The sequence below is a fragment of the Phyllopteryx taeniolatus genome, chromosome 2 (genome assembly GCF_024500385.1).
Source record: "Phyllopteryx taeniolatus isolate TA_2022b chromosome 2, UOR_Ptae_1.2, whole genome shotgun sequence".
NCBI lineage: Eukaryota > Metazoa > Chordata > Actinopteri > Syngnathiformes > Syngnathidae > Phyllopteryx > Phyllopteryx taeniolatus.
In genome coordinates this window covers 6,088,198-6,105,489 of record NC_084503.1, presented here as the reverse complement: position 1 = coordinate 6,105,489, position 17,292 = coordinate 6,088,198, and the positions used below count along the sequence as shown (strand labels likewise).

The 17,292-nt window shown below is 43.5% G+C and overlaps 1 protein-coding gene across 4 annotated transcripts in view; it reads left to right on the top strand.

The window, feature by feature from the left end:
- Positions 1-17,292, top strand: part of LOC133469439 (protogenin A-like) — a 38,421-nt gene that overhangs the window by 3,963 nt on the left and 17,166 nt on the right. For all 4 annotated transcript variants that reach the window (XM_061756557.1, XM_061756528.1, XM_061756549.1 and 1 more), the window contains exons 3-10: positions 6,176-6,320; positions 6,456-6,589; positions 7,151-7,447; positions 8,274-8,433; positions 9,505-9,752; positions 13,286-13,450; positions 14,563-14,868; positions 16,338-16,526. In XM_061756557.1, coding sequence (XP_061612541.1) covers positions 6,176-6,320; positions 6,456-6,589; positions 7,151-7,447; positions 8,274-8,433; positions 9,505-9,752; positions 13,286-13,450; positions 14,563-14,868; positions 16,338-16,526 — 1,644 coding nt within the window. The remainder of the gene's footprint in view (positions 1-6,175; positions 6,321-6,455; positions 6,590-7,150; positions 7,448-8,273; positions 8,434-9,504; positions 9,753-13,285; positions 13,451-14,562; positions 14,869-16,337; positions 16,527-17,292) is intronic.

The window sequence follows — 17,292 nt, the reverse complement described above, 5'->3', positions numbered from 1 at the left end:
TGAAATAATTTGATTGTGAAAAAAAGTTGAAGCAAAAAATTGGCTCGCCAAGAGTAGAGTGTGTTGCTTACGTGCGTGTGTGTGTGTAAGGGTGTCATTCCGGAAGGTCCGGAGAGGGGGCTTGAAGTTTAACACCCGACACTCATTTCAGTCCTCCCTGATGGACTTAAACCAATTGTCACCCGACTGTCCGACAAGACACTGGCGCTGATGTCGCGATCGAATTATCCGATTGCTGGAGTGTGAAAGCACTTGCAGCATTAGGCGGAGAAGGCGGAAGGGTCTTCTGTTATGGCTCAATGCGCCAATAGGGCGGGATCTCTCGCTGAAAGAGGCTTCCGTCGCTCGAACACCATTGACAGACCTTTCAACTTAAAATGAGTAAAACACACTTTTGAAAGTGTTTACGAGCAAGTGTTCTCACGCTCTCGCTGTTAAGATAGGGAGCGCTATTGTATAACATCACTTTAAGGAAATGCAAAGTAGATTTTGCTCACGCAGTCCTCCGAAAGTAACGCAACGCGTGCTTATTTTTGTCACTCTCATACGATGAAACTGACACATAAAACTTAAAACCAAAATATTATTTAGAAATTATTATTAATAACACAAAAATGTTCAACCCAATGTGGGTGAATTTTGTCTAATGAATAATTTTGTCTCACAAAAGTCTGCTAGCTTAATGCTACATTACTCACAGGCACGTATTCGCTCTTGCTTCGTTGGTTGGAACAACTTCTGTTCCTGAAGCTTGGTTCGGGACCTTCTCTGTGTCTTCTTCCTCTGAGTTTCTCACAGTAGACATCAGTGCTGCCTGGCATGCTATGGCACAACGTGGTACTACGGACACTAGTCTTGTATAAGGCCTTGCGGCTTGCTTGTAAAAACCTGAGCAGTGCTTTAATGGAGGCAGTAGTAATCCCTGCACTAGTGGCATCCCAGAATACCGCCGTGTCAAGCTCAGGATGTTCTCACAAATGTCATTTTTATTGTGCTGCCTATAGAGGGCTTGTTTGAATGGGTTAAACCCCACATGGCATTATTTATAGTTGCTAAGGACTTGCACTGCTGCAGCGCTACGAGGAACTCTAATAGGACGAGAGCAAACTTTGCGCCATGCACGCTGTGGCGTGGGTGAATGAAATGGCCGTACACGAGACAACGGAAAGCGTGGAATCTTGTTTTTCCTCCTCTGCTGGACACGAAAGGTTACCATGGTTCCCCTCGATGGCAGGCTCAGAGGTCAAAGGTCTCCCTAAATGGTTCAGTGGAATGGAGGGCAGCGAAAGAGAGCCTAGTCTCTAATCTTCCTTCCAATAATACTTAAAGTTTCTTAGTTACATCGACAACCATGACAGGGTCTTTTTTTTTAAATAATTGTGGTTGTAGCTTGGAGTGGTTTAGAACTGCACTCCATCAACTTTGTAATATTATGGTGAATTTAATTAGCTGCATGAGTGGCAACAATGTGTAGATGCAGGAAAGCTAATAAAAGTATTGTTCAATTAATACCTCTCTGACAATGTCAATCAAAACTGAGCTCTGTCATGATTGATACCACTCTTGTTTTGTTTCTTTTTAAATTGTGCAAGTGCAGCTAATGTTGTGGCCGGTTAGTTTATGACCAAGTTATCTCAAAGTAAACTAAAGGTGTTGTTAAACAATCCATACCTACACATTGACCTTTATTATGGAGATTAAAGACAATGCAGTCACTGTGTGCGGTGTGTAGAAGGCTAGTGTTGAATGATTGAAAAACTTTGGAGACGAGATAAGGGGCCGGAGGAGGAAGGGGGATGAGTGCCCCCCCCCAGCATGGTGCTTTCAGGGGTCACGCCACTCGCTCATGGGAATAGTTCTTTGTGCAGTCAGGCCAGTGGTCACTTGACTGTCCTGCAGGCCGCGTAGAGCAGCGGCACATCTGCCAGCCCGCCTCCAATTGATTTGTTGGCTTTTTTTCAGCTTTGCATTCCTCTCCTCTGGCTTATCAGTCAGTTTCTTTTCTGTGGAGCCACTGTGTGTTGTTAAGGTCTCGTTCTTCAATTAATTAGTGGCCCAACTCAATAGAACTGCAATGACTGATTTCACCTGCGACAAGAGCGCTTTTCGAACTTTTTCAGTGGCGCTTTCACAGAGAGGATTTTGTTGTTGTTGTTGTTGTTGTTTTTTAGGATGCCATTCTTTAAGCGTGGAGTCTGATGAATGAGGTGATCAATTCTAATGTCTCCCCTAAATGATTGGACCCTGGGGGGGGGGGGGGGGGGGCAGGTTGAGTTGGGATAGGAGAGCATTATTGGAATTATTGATGTCTCAACTTCGGAGTTTTTCACGTTACGAGCCAGCTTCAGAGACACCCCCGCTTTAGTGAGGTGGGGAGGGGGGGGATTGCGCAATTGAGGTAGTGTAATGCCCTCACATGTGGGTAAGGAGAGCCACAGTTGCCGATGCACTTTCAGCCATTGATTGAACAAGACAAACAGTCAAACACAAAATGAGAGCGTACAGTAACCCCTTTTATTTCTTTACGTTTTCACCATTTAAATAAGTCAAGCTGATGCAAAAAATGTAAAAATTCATACAAAGAGGATTTAAGGATCATTTTACAGCAATGACATATTTTATGGTCACTACATGTCTTCTATTTTGTGCCTCTTATTTATTTTCATAGCCATGTGGTTTTAGCGCAGTCTTGAGCTGTGCAGACGAGAGACTGATCTCAGTAACCAGAGCAGAGAGGCTGAACTAATTCCTGGTATTTTGTAAGGGAACCTTTGTTTGGGCTTGACCTGTCCACTGACCTTCCGTTTGCTGAGTTGTTGACATCTGTTGTAAGGAACAGTACAAAAAAGTAACATCGACCTTTGGAATATATATATATATGTATGTAGTAGGGTTTTCAACTTAAACACTAGCCAATTTTGTTGCCATTATTTAACACTGTGTCGATTTCCATTTTTGTTGGCGTATAAATGATTGACCGATGACAAAGCCAGGTTGCACCCCGCTTTTCAGAAGAAGATGGGTGGTTAGATTTTCAGGGCAATGCAGTCAGATGGGCTGTGGGAGAACAACACCCTCTGCAATTGTTGAAAAGTCAGCAAAGTGATATGACACAAGATCAGCAAGTTGCAGGGGGCAGCAGAGAGGTGGCCAGGCCACGCATAGCTTTGTCTGAGCTTGGTGCTAGGCGGGATTTGTGGAGGTCAGAAGTCAGAGGTCAGCTTGCTGGCTAGGGCAGATGGTCAGCTTCTTTTTGCTTCTGGCGAATGAGCTCAAGTATTTACTATGCTCCTAATTGTTAAAAAAAAAATAATACAAACGGTCGGTGAGAATAACAATAAAATACCGACCTGTATAATATCATTATATTACTGGCGATCAATTGGGATGTGTTAGCCTTGATGAATTAATGCATGCATTAGAGCCTTTGGCAAACACCGCCGCCTAAAGTCTTAAGGTCAGTGGTATATTCTCAGCTGTGAGTGCAGCCCTACAATCATCGATTTTTCACCTTGACTGAGTAGATGATCAATAATCAATGATCATCACGCAGTTTGTCAAGCCGGCGTTATTTTCCTGAGTAGGGAGGCAGAGGATCAGTGCTGCTCATCTCTCACGCCCTCAAGCCATATCACTCCAGCATTAGCGTGGGGGGGGGGGTCAGTGTGGGTTTGTGTGTGTGAAGAAGAGGGGGGCTGGGATGCCTTTCCCCAATTGTGTTTTGACATCCAGCGGCCACAGTGGATCTTACAACAGAGGGGCAACAGGCTCAGGACTAATCTGATTAAACATGACACTGGTTGGGGCAAAAAAAAAAAGAAGCAGATCCTGTTTGCTTCTCATCTAGCAAGAAAGCTACTGACGCAGCACAAAGGTGTGATTTTTCACACCATTGATGTTTGTAAAACAACTGTAGTTCACTTAACTAAGACTGCAGCGATTAATCGTGTAACTATTTCAATTACAAGAAAGGTCAAAGTTTGGTACTGGATCATTTTTCCACAACAACACACACTAATGTTACCGCAATCGAGTGCACTGCTCCATGTACAAGTACGTTTGGGATCAGTTCACACTTAATATAAGTAAATGAATAGACAAAGTGCAATGTGTACCACGACAGCAAGAGAACGTATCCATGTTGGCTAATTTAATATAGTAACAGTTTGGATAAATTGTACTTGTCAGAGGAGTTTGAATGCACCGTACTTCTTACTTTTACTTGATTGCGTATTTATGCCGCTCCCTGCTTTTATTTATCCATCATTGCGTGTGCGATCTATTTTTAGACTTCATCTTTGACAAAGCCTCCGCAGGCCAATCAAAATAACACATTTGGAGGAAAAAACAGCTGCGCGACTGTTTACAGACTACGAAAAACAACAGCTTTATGATGCAGATGAGGATGATGATGTAATCTTGACATAGCCGCTTTTACACTTTCAATCACTTTGATTTGTTTTCAAACACATGTTGTTTGAAAACAAACACATAGGAAGCGCATTCATACACGAGCTGCCATTGGTCACAACGCACAGACTGGCTAACGGATTAGCCAGTTGACAGACAGCCAACTTTACACTCTCATTCGCTGACGACCACGTGACTCACCAGGCCGAGCCCCTCGTTTTAAAGCCACGCACACTCAAAGTCACAAGTACTACAGTAGAATGTGAGAATAGCAACCCCAATTGGACACAAATAATTCCATTGCCTTACACGCACGTTATTGTGTTTAATTGTGCATACTCAATCTTTATCCTATTACTTGATTAATCGATGGGATAGTCGATTCTAAAAATATTCGATGGCTGCAGCCTTACTTGAAATTGCTGCAAAGACCTATTAGAGTTATATATTCAATGACCGACAGAAAACAATCAATCAAACAGCATGAAGAGACAATTAATCAGCTAAATCAGTATCTACGTTTAATACAAATTCAATCTTACAAAATACAATTTGACCAATGAAGGTGTTCCCTTTGTGCATTTATTTTCTTCACTCTACAAGAAAGAACCACACGAAAGTGGATGTTTCTGCCGTTGAGTTTATAATCAAATAAGTCGACTTTACTACGCCGTATCGACGTTTAGCGCTTGAAGTTGACTCCTCGCCAACGGCAGGATTGCTACCCCTCGTCTTCCAATCCGCCGATTTCCAGAGGGCTTTGACATGCAGGCTCTCGCTAATTGCCGCAACTACATTCAGTGTGACGGTGAGTTGTTTGTTGAATCATTTGTTTGGATTTGTCAAATATGTCTATATTTATTCTAGGTCCGTGGCACAGAAAGGTTCGAGGACCGCAATTCAAAACTTTTTAAATACATTATTCAGAACGACCATAAATATCAGCATTTTGCATCCATCCAAAATAGGTCATCTTCCCGCACGACAGTACCTCAGTTTTCACTCGACTCCATCTGAAGCTTTCAACGCCTCCAATTTTGGCCGGCAACACGAAGCAAAATGGCTCATAAGTCGAAAAACCGGGAGACTCGTGAATCAAGGTACCATTGTACTTGAAATGAAATCTGGTTGTTTTAGTCAGGAGTATCGATTGAATGTACTTTTCCCGATCCCCAGCTATGTTTGAGGATCCTACAATTTTGTAAAGTCCTGACGTATTTCCATAAATTCCAGTTCATTTCAATGGAAAGCTTCCAACTTTAAACATTCACGGAGTTTTGCAAGCCTTGTTACTTGGAAACTGGGATTTCCAGGTTGGGACACTGATAAATGCTTATTGTATGATACTGTACTTTCGCTACAAAGATTACGCGAACAATAGGGAAGAATATATGACACGAATACCTCTGATTTTCATTTGTCACTGTTATTGTGTGCCTGCGTTGGGCTGCTAACACAGCAGCTCGAGCCGAAGGAGTTTGAGTCAAATGAAGGTTCCACTCAAAGGCCATTATGCGTCATCTCCACCTGCAGTATTGGAGTGGAATATTACAGCCTAGCACATTCTGATGTTAATCAGTCACATGGGCATCTTAAGGATTGTTTGGGCCTTGATGGAAGTCTGTGCTGCGCTCTACTAGTACATGAAAATAAATCAGTTGAAGTCATTACACGTTTGACACTCGTGAACGAATGAATCAATTAGCCACTCACGCAAAGACGCCATTCCAAATATCGGTCGCTTTGTTCTGTTCCGCTTGTTCAGGTATTTCATCGTTTACGGCCCAGCCAGCGTCGATCGTGGCAACTGAAGGCTCAGTTGCCAGATTTTCCTGCAAAATCAGTGCGCACCCTCCTCCCATCATCACTTGGGAGTTCAATCGGGTAACATTACCCCTCGTCACTGAAAGGTATGCACTCTGATGTTTTCACTCCACCTTCATGCTCTTTGCTTTTTTTGCATACTTGTTTGAACAGCAGGGTTATTTTGAAAGGCTCCCTCTCTGCTAGGATTATGTTCCATTTCTTGTATTTGTGTCACCCAGAATCACAGTCCTGCCCAGTGGCGCTCTTCAGATTCACGGGGTGCAGCGGGCAGACGGTGGCAATTACCGCTGCGTCGCCACCAACATTGCAAACCGGCGACGTAGCGCGGAGGCCACGCTCACCGTGACTTCAGGTGTGTCCCTGCACACGCGGTCATGTGCGCTCTTAACTTTCCCGAAAGAAGAAGAATAGAAATGGGTTTTCATTTCGTTTAACTGCACTGCGGTCCAGGTTCATGTGATTGATATCGCATATTTTATACACAGCAAAAAAAGAACTTGAGCAAAACAAAACAGTATTTTTCACATTTCTTTCAGAAAAACGGGAATCTAGAGTTCAAAAACTTGACGTGATCGAGAAAAACTGAGATCAGTTTTGGATTCCGCACCCAAACGTTTGTTAAAAACAGCTGTCAGACCTAACTCAACAAAAATTGTGTTTTTGTTTTTGGTAATTCATATGAGAAAGATGTATTTGCAACTACTCCAGGCGATGCACTTGGTTGGCACAGTTGTGCTCTCTTTTTGCGAGTTATTGACCGTGTCTAATTGCAATAATGATGGTTTTAAGAGGGGAATAAAGTTAGCTCAGCCCCAACTGCAGTGGCAGGTACCAAATGCATGACCTGCAACTGTGTGCAATTGAGCGGATGCCGCATGAAACGTGTACTAATGCTTCCCTCGCCTTCTTGCAGATCCCAACCCCCGGCGTCCCCAGAGGCCACGCATCACAGCCGGGCCCCAGAACATCTCCGTGCCGGCGCACCAGAGCGCCACTCTGGAGTGCATGGCCACAGGCAACCCCCGACCTATCGTTTCCTGGAGTCGAGCAGACAGCAAATCTATTGATGTCTACCACACCAAAGTGCTGGGAAATGGCAACCTCATCATTACGGACATCAAGCCCCAGCACGGAGGAGTCTACGTGTGCCGAGCTTCCACTCCTGGGACAAGAAACTTCACTGTCGCTGCAGCCAATGTGACTGTACTTGGTAAGGCTACACGGATGCATATGTTTTCTAGTACTCTATCTTTACATCCAACTACTCCATGGTTACAATTTTGGATATACTGTAACAGCTGGAATATTTTAAGATGAGTCGGTATGATTTTCTCATTCAATTTTGGTGAGATTTCCCACAATGATAGCGTCGATGCAACGATGCAAAATCCCGTTTTGTTGGATCAGGTTATAATTTCTCCTTTTCAGCTTTTCCGTTGGCCAATTTTCTACATGAACTTACAGTTTTGCTTATACGTTCACATACCCTGGCATCATTTTGTAAGGTGTATACCGTTCTTTAAAAAAAAAAAAAAAAAAAAAAAAAACACAAGTGGTCAGGCAAAACATTTATTTGACCTTTAGTGGGATTCTGATGAAACTATAAGGCATTTCAGAGTAACACAATAATTAAACAAAACGGCAATAAAGAAAGTCATGAGAATACGAGATGGTCATGACATTTACGTATATTCTCAGTATAAGCACCACCTTCTTTTTCTTAAGAAGTAGAGTCTGAGATATAGAAGTGAAAGATGAGCACTGACACTGGTTATTATGCATTTGATTTTTATGCAGTGACCCCCAAAAAATGGCCACCTCTTGTTTACATTCCAATTGCTGTAAATATCATATATATTCTGTCATTCACGTTCATATTCGTCCAATTTCACAACATGATTCAGACAAAGGAAACAAGTTGGACACAAATGGTCAGCATCGCTCAAATGTCATCTGCATTCAAGGGAACGTGAAATGTGACAATTTCATTGCATCGTGTTCAGATTTATTTTCCGATTGATGCGTTCCGTCCACAGCGCCGCCTTCTTTGGCGGAGTGGCCAGAGAGCCTGACGCGTCCGCGTGCCGGCACGGCTCGCTTTGTGTGCCGAGCTGAGGGGTTTCCCGCACCTCAGATCACCTGGCTCAAGAACGGAGAGAGAATTCACTCCAATGGCCGAATCAAGATGTACAGCAGGTATAGTTCTGGACGCCCCAAGTCCGAAGTAATATGACTGGGATTGCTTGAGTTTTATAAGCACAAGAGAAGATTAAAGAAGGAAACTAATAGACATTTTTCATCGTGATGTCAAAGTTGGAGCGTTCTCCGATGGCACTAGTAAACCAACACGAACATGTCAATTGATCAAAGCAGATTTCCAGAGAAAACAGGGGAAATGGCTCGAACGGCGATTCGAGCGGTCCTTTGAATGTGTGAATTGTCAGTCAAAGAGAAGCTGTTACAGTCGCTGAAGTGCTTTGAAGTAATTTACATTTCGACGGGTGAGTTGATTCCAAAATGGACGTAGTAGACATTCAGACAGTTTACGCGCTGCCTACTTCATTGACTTTTCTGTCGCAGATGTGCTCTTTTCACGTGTTGTAGACTGATATTAGCTAGCAGGCTACTTTTGTTTTTCTAAATTACTCCTAGAAAGACAACCCCCAAAAGCATTTTGTACCTGCCCCAGAGAATGTTTCTGCAAAGCAGATGATGGAGGTTTGGTTACCAGTCTGTCCTTTTTAGAAGTGGCTACTAGCAACCGCCGCGCACCAGGCCGTCTTGCCGTCTTCTCTGCACAACTTCGATTTATCCTCCTCATAAAACATCTTCAGCTGGATTGATTGTGATTGTTTTTTTTTTTTTTTTAAGGAAATAAGAAAAAAACACAACCTCTTTGTGGCACAAGCCCAAACACAACATGTTTTTGTCATCTTTCAGTTCAGTTCAGCAGTCGTCAATCGCTTTTGTGCCACCTGCAAGTATCCTGGCCTCAACATTATAGAATTTTTGTTTATTATTCTAATTATTTTTTTTTTACCAGCTAAAAACAGTCCACATGAATAATTAATGTATGTCCTTCCTTACATCAGGAAGGAAACTGAATCATTGAAATGAAAATTAGGATCTTGAATTGGTTTCGATCTAATTTGCTCCTGTTTTTTATTTAACTGTCGGTGCCCGTTAAAGGTAATTAAGCAATGGGAAAGGATGCACACGTTGAGGAAGTTGTGTGTGTGTGTGTGTGTGTGTGTGTGTGTCCCGCAGCAAACTAGTGATCAACCAGATCATTCCCGAGGACGACGCCATCTATCAGTGCCAGGCTGAAAACGAGCAGGGCGCGGTGCTCGCCATGGCGAGGCTCATCGTGGTCATGTCGGAGGACCGCCCCAGCGCGCCCAAAAATATCCGAGCGGACACGGTCTCGAGCTCGGCCATCCTGCTGGCTTGGGACAGGCCGCTTTATAACGCCGATAAAGTTATTGCGTACTCTGTGCACTACATGAAGGCTGAGGGTGAGTTGGGAAAACATGAGAACGCAAATCCTATTTGGATAGGATGCATGAGCAAAATGTATTAGGACGGCCGGTCATCGGGACAACGGACAAAGGTGGTCGGGGCCTGCTGTTTTACAATCTCTGTTCGAGTTCATCCCAAACTGTTCCCACAAAGTTCAACACATACTGTAGAACTGTACTACTAGACGAGACTACTACTACTACTACTACTAGAACTAGCCCTTAACCGAACCCTAAAAAAAATTGGACTGAATGTAGATATTACCAAAACATATATTGTTGACAAATCTGGATTCATCTGAGTGAGTGAGCCAAGATAATCCATCTATCTCGCACACGTGGGTCATGCAAAATGGGCGCAGAAACAAGAGTGGGATACAGTCCAACCCCTGAGGTATGAACCCATTCATTAGCAGGTATTTTCAAAGCACAGTTCCCCTTATTGCCCGAGTATTTTGACTGCTCTTTCAAAACCCATACAACATTGTCTTCTGTGACATGGAAAGCACCAAAAGAAAGAAGAACTTTGCTTTTTTTCGTTCAGTATGAACTCCCCGATATTCAGGATTTGATCAGGATTCTCAGATTTGATCTCAACACTGTACAAAAGCCTGAATGTTGAGAAATACCTATCAATTCTGCCTCCTATATCTGACATGGCTGACCACGTGCAATTATTGCTTAAGCTCGAAGGCAGTGGTCAAACAAAGCAAAACGGAAAAAGAAAGAGGGAAAAAAACCCTCCTTATCTTGACAAACAGGATTAGACCCCCTTTTAGAGGAGAGTCCAGTGGAGTTTCAAGAACCCGGGGCCGAGAAAACGATTCAACAACTCCCAAGGATTGCAGTGTGGCAGCAGAAATGACTTGAAGCCTTCCTGGGAACTCTTGCTATTGACAGCAAGAGTCACAGTGGAACAATGTTGCACCTTCACAAAAACTTGCACTTCATTATAATTCCATTGACGTGAAATGTACAGAATCCAACTGGGGGAAAAAGGAACACCTGCTGGATCTTGTAGGAGATGAATAAGTCAAAAAGTGGTTATTGTTCAATTCCAGGCATGTGTCATGTGTATTGTGATTTGGATGCACTGACGTCTCCACAGGCTGCGAGAATAGCTGTCATTGCAGCACACAGTCAGGCTGCAAGCGCTAGCACTAAATAGAGTCTCTATAAAGGAGAAACGAATTAGCCTGCGTGCTTGAGTGTTCAAATGTACAAATGGAAGCCAGTCACAGGGTGTGGAATGGAAGGGGGAGCAGACTTTGGTAGTCTTTTCACAAAGGATTGAAAGAGGCATTCAGTGGAAGGACAAAACTTTTTAAAAGTAATTTGTTCATCAGATCTGAGATGCGGAATCTGGGCGGCCGGCGTCGGGTCCCTGCGGCCTCCCCCGGGGTGGCCGCTTGTCGTGGGGCCGGCGGACCGCCCTGGGACGTGTCCCGTCCGCCGGGCTGCTATCAGGTGGACTCCCGGGCCTTATCCCGCCCCTCGATTGATTGGATGGGGTCCCCGGCCACAGCAATTACAAGACACTTTGTCAGTCTTTGTGCGTGCGGAACGGTGTCAATTCACTTGCACGTGTCCGCAGGCACACACCCCTGGGACTTTTTCGCTGGGTGTGGGGCCACTCACTTATTGTGAACAAATAACTCCTGAATATGCGTGCGGCATGCTTCTTCTCCTGTCCTGTCTTGTCCTGTCCTGGCCTTCCCTCGCAGGGTGTAGCACTACTGCCCCATACAACACTCATATCTAATGTTTCATTGTTCTAGATGTATAACGATTTACTTTTACGGATACGGATCCCGCATTAGGCTTGACCTAACAGCCGAACAGGACCAAAAAAAAAGCATGCACAATGTGATTTATCAGACATAAGACTAATTGTGCTGGCGAAAGAGAAGTGCTAACCCTATACGCGAAGTGGTCCCATGTAGCGCAGGCACGTGTAAATGCCAGAAACCCAATTTATTGGGACATATCTATTGAGCAATGCAATTTAGGACTTTCTGAATGATCCAAGGGCTGACTTGGAGCCAGTCACAAGGAGTCATGCCGTATCAGCTTTGACAAAACGAGAAGTCACCCTTCATCGATGTGCCGGCTAAGTAGCTCCGTACGCGACTTGACTAACGTGCATGTTATATGCCGTTCATTCGGTAATAAGTTTGATAGAAACACTATATAGACTTGAATGACTTGTGCTGGAAGGTTATACTAGCATATCAACTCGCAGGTTCTTACAAGTGTTTAGACACTAAAAAAAAAAAAGAATCCCAGCGCACCGCTCGACAGTAGCACTGCCTTGCTCATTTTCCCACATCCTGTCCTGCCCTTTTCTGTCCTCTCTTATCTGGTTCTCTGGGTTAGTTATCGCATGTCCTCACCGGGTGTGTGTCCCACCCACCCCACCCCCCAATCTACAAATAGCTGTTGTAATGTTACTTGTGTTCAAATATCTAGACTGTCTCACTATTGTTCCGCTGTGGTTTTCCACCCCAAGTCCTTTTGTCCACTCTGTCCCCTAAAACCCTTTTCTGTCCGGCTGCATTTTGACTAAACATCAAAAATAATTAAAACGTTTAAAAATAAACCGAGGAAGGTTTTCAAATTCCCCTGTTGCACAGCGAAACTGTTCCAGCACAAAGGCGTACGGATCCGCCATTCTGCAAGGCCAGGCAGCTGAACAGTACAGGTTTCAAAAATACATAAATAAATACAAATAAAAAAAACAAAGCTTGACTTGTATAAGGCTTGTGGCACTCCCAAAAGAAGTGATCAACTTAGTAATATTGCTTGGTTCTTCCACTTCCACTTCCAATTCCATCCCTTCAAACCTCATTTGGCGCTTGCAGTGCTCTTCCAAATTCTCCGTTGTGAAAACTATGAGAGCTGAAGTGCAAAACCTCCTTTAAATATGGCACATGTGCAATTTGTTAAGAGTCAATTTACCGCCCGCTATTTGTAAATCAGGCCTTAAGAAAGCAAATAATCAGTTTTAAGGACCATGGATGCCAGCTCAACCTGTTTGGTTTAGAGGAATGATTTAATATGATTTATAACACTTTTATTATTGTAGTACTCAAATAAAGATGTGCTGTCGCAGCGTACGCAGATGCTGATGAAGACTAGAAAGTCACAATGGTTATTTTTCCTAGTTTCTGCAATATTTCCAAATATTGGGGGGGGGGGAAAAGCAATGAAACAATGCAAAACAGTCCAAAAATAGTAAGTTTTCCCAAAAGCTCTGAGGTTTGATTTTATTTAAAAAATGGACTTTTCTTCCTGTTTTTGCCATTATTTTGCCCATTTGTTTGACAGCTAAACCATTTAGTCGAGGCATTTAAAAAACAAAAAAAAATGATTTGTCCAACTGTTATTTGGTTGTTTTTTTAACAGCTTAGTGGACATACAGAATACAAACTTTTTTCTCTTGATGAATTGTTCAAAGGTCAACGTAACACTGATGATTTATCACTAATGGTGCGAAACGGAGACACTTGACAGTTAACTCATTTGTCCAGGATTAAACAACGAGGAGTACCAAGTTGTGATTGGGAATGATACGACTCGCTATATTATCGATGACCTGGAGCCAGCTCGCAACTACACGTTCTACGTGGTCGCCTACATGCCCATGGGAGCCAGTCGCATGTCTGACCACATGTTCCAGCACACACTCGAGGATGGTAAGGAATTTGACAATCGTGCGCTTGCAACATTCAACATTCAAGTCACATGTTCGAGACAGAAGAACAGCGTTGACTCTTTGTTTGTTTCCAAGATGTTTTATTACAGTTGATGAGTATCGTTGTTGCTGACGTAAAGGGGAAGTCCAATGTCCCCATGCCTGTGTTCGTGTTTTTCTCCGATTGTGTCCACAAGCTCATTTACGGCCGAGCTTCTCCTGGATTCATTTTCGTGTCGATGGCTGCCTCTGGTGAACATGACGTTACTTTGAGGCTGTGTCCACAGCAACATAAAAAAAAAAAAAAACATGGATTTTATATATTTCTACATGAAAATAACAGTTTTGAAAATAACACTGAAATTTCACTTTAAAACAAAAAAAACGACCAGAAAAATGCTCATGTTTCATTCACTAATAACACCCCGTCATATATGATTCCCCTTATCCCCAACTTGCCATATTTGTTACCATGCTTTTCCCAGAAATTACTTTCTTCAGACTTGTAAAATCTTATGGTTATTAGTTAGAGCGCCACCTATAGCTTTGGCATACTCTTCTATGGACCTAATTTCAAGTCCAGTTGGAAGTAGTATAGGCTATAATACAAATCCGAGGAGGCAAAAGTGCTCACACTCTCTACTGTACCAGTAGAGAAAAAAACACTTAAGTACAGACTCTGAAAGGTAAAAAATATTTTTTTACTGTCAATTACACTATGTACAAAAAAATCTCTGTACACAAAATAGTTTTTGTGTACTTTTTTTCAACCTGCATTGTGCTCGTAGTGGAAAAAAAAAAAAAAGAACAAATCACTGTACACAGCTTTGCTGCGAGCTCAATTCTGACAGGATGTCTTGCATGGGCAAAACATAGCAAAAGAAGCAAAAAAATAACTGAATGACATCATCATATCCACTTAAGAAAATACACCTCACCTAGTACAGATGTCTGTTTTCAAATGTTGGGCGTAAAAGTCCAAACGCAGAAACATTGATACTCAATTCAAGTGTACAGTATAATGCAAATAAATGCATAGAGACAAATGAGATCTTCAGATACATATCGGTAATAAAAGTAGATGTATTTCTCTCCTGTCTTGTCCGTTCATAGTTCCCCTCCGCGGCCCCGAGCTCAGCCTCACCAGCCGTAGCCCCACCGACATCCAGGTGTCGTGGCGAGCCCTCCCTGACAAGCTGAGCCGCGGCCGAGTCTCCGCCTACCGTTTGTCGTACCGAACCGGCGCCGAGAACTCGGTCTCTCAGCTCGAGCTGCCGGGAGAAAAGACAAAGTACCTGATAGAAAACCTGCAGCCTGACACCGTCTACCTCCTGCGAATCGCTGCCGCCACCGGCGTTGGGTGGGGCGAGCAGTCGGCCTGGACCTCCCACCGCACCCCGAAGGCATCCGGTGCGCAAGGTAAACGTAGCCACATAAAAATCCCCCAAAATGTATTTACTCCAAGTACAGTGGTACCTGGACTTGCAGGTTTTTGGACAATTAAGTTCAGTGAAGGTGAAGTGCAAATGAAATTTTCACAGTTGAAGTTCGCTGTAAAACTAAGCATAGAACAAAAGAGAAATCAACTTTTTTTTGTATTTTTGCTTCGTGCATACGCAATGCGAATTGTCCTACATGGGCTAGCGAAACTAGCATCGATGCCGCAGGAGTTACCCTTTCAGCGCCGCATATTTCTTTTTCTCTTTTTTTGCATCAAAAAAGAAATGCACATTTGTAGACCACAAAAGCATTACTTACAGGCATTTATTCTTTATCCTCTGTGAAAGTTTTCTTCGCGTTTAACCATCAAATCTCAGTGCATTTGATCTATGTCTGAACTAGAGTGCCCACTAGTGGCCGAGACGTGCATAGCAGAAGTAGGCGTATTGAATTAAAGCATGAAATCATGATGCACAAACGCTTACATTCTTTACACTTTCTGTTGTTGTGTTATAGCTGTATGTTTTTATACAGTGCAATACTTTAGATTGCCTGCTACTTTTCTTGTTTTTGTGAGGAATGGAGCAGTTTAACGGCATTTCCATTCATTTCAATGGGGAAAGTTGGTTTGAGAGCCGAGTGATTTGAGTTAGGAGCATCGTCTTGAAAGGACTTTAACTCTTAAGTCAAGGCATCACTGCATTTAAAGCAAAGCTGAATCTCTCTGTTCTGTCTAACTGCTTGGAGAGGTTTGCCAATAATCTTGTTAAGGCAGTGCGTTTGTTACTCGGTGACCTTTGCCCTGTGCTGTCAGTCATGGGTCATAAAGGGAGCCACGCCGGTGGGAGAGAGAAGATGGCCGTTTAGAATCTTTGAGGTAGGGGGCGGTCGTGGCATCGTATTTGTTGTGTGTCTTTTGTTGACATTCGGGCGTCTGCTAACAGTCATCTTCATCCGTAAAATAAGAGCGTGTGAAATCGCTCCCTCTGTCGCCAGGGAGGTCGTGCCTGCTGTGTATTAAGTGTGAAGCGGCCGGTAAACATCGCTTTTCAAAGACGACTCCTCCGACTAGAAACCGCTTCCCGTGGAGGAAAAGTGATTGTCCCACTGTATGGAAAGTCGTTTGAGCGTTTACTCGCTAGCCTTGATATCCAGCTTGAGGTCTACCAGTAAAACAAGTCTGTGCACCAGGAGAACAACTCGAGTGCACTGTCATGTTTGTTTCCCCACACTTGCCTGTTATGCAATTAAAGCTTACTCTTGAACTAGTAACACGGCGAAGCTCCTGGACACAACTAGTAGTTTTGCCTCACTAGAAACATGGAGTTGTTCTACTAATATACATGCACCTTAAACGAGGTTATCAAGGATATCGAATAAATGCTTCAAACGGCTTTTCACATGACTGTTCGTCCAACATTTACATTCTCCCCCCCCCCCCCCCACAGTTCCACTTTCTCCTGAGCTGGATTTGGAGCCCTTGAACTGCACCACAATTTTGGCGCGCTGGCGGCTGGCACAGAGAAATTCGGCCAGCGTGCAAGGCTACAAACTCTTCTACCACGAGGAGAGCCGGTCTGAGAGTGTCCCGCTTCGGCTGCGTGCCTCGGATCACTCGCACACTATCGGAGGCCTCGGTGAGTTGGCACTGAAATATCGCTAATATTGTATTTTGGGGCACTGAATATTGGGCACTCTGACTCTGGAAATTGGTAAGTGCCGTAATAGTGCTGTACCCCTGGACGGAAAAATACATTCTAAGGTAAATCATTTAAAACGGTGTCGCTGAGATGGTTTCAGATGGGTGCTGTACTTAATTTGCAGATTGCTAGCATCCAACGCCAAGAAAACGAAGTACAAATGAACACAACAAAAGATCAGTTCCAATATCAGGACAAAATACAACGGAGCGTACGAATGTCTCTTGATTAGCACAAATAAAATGACTCGGATCTACTTGACGAGGGACCAGGGAGCTGAGCGAAGATTCAAGACTTCTGCTCAGTTTATTCTTTCTGAAACTAAAAACTTTCTGAGGCTAAAAAAAAACAAAAAAAAACAAAACGAAGCATTTCTCGGTTGAATTGTTTCGGTTTCATATTTTGCAAGTTTTTGGTCAGATATTTTCCATATGCTGACATCAGTGTCGTAAAGCAACTCAAGTGCCCCGATGTTCATCCGTGTTGTATCATACAACTTCTACGATGAAAAAAGTTCTCGCTAGCTCCCAGTTGTCGTCCGCGCATTACCGGACGTAACATGTTGACGACAATCTGGAGGTGCGCTCATTCCTCGCCACCGGTCCCGAGGGAACCGAATCTTTTAAAACTAGCGGCGATTGGGATAGCCAAAGTTAGCGAGGCTAACCGCTATGCTCTTTCTCAACAAGCTTTTTGTCGACAT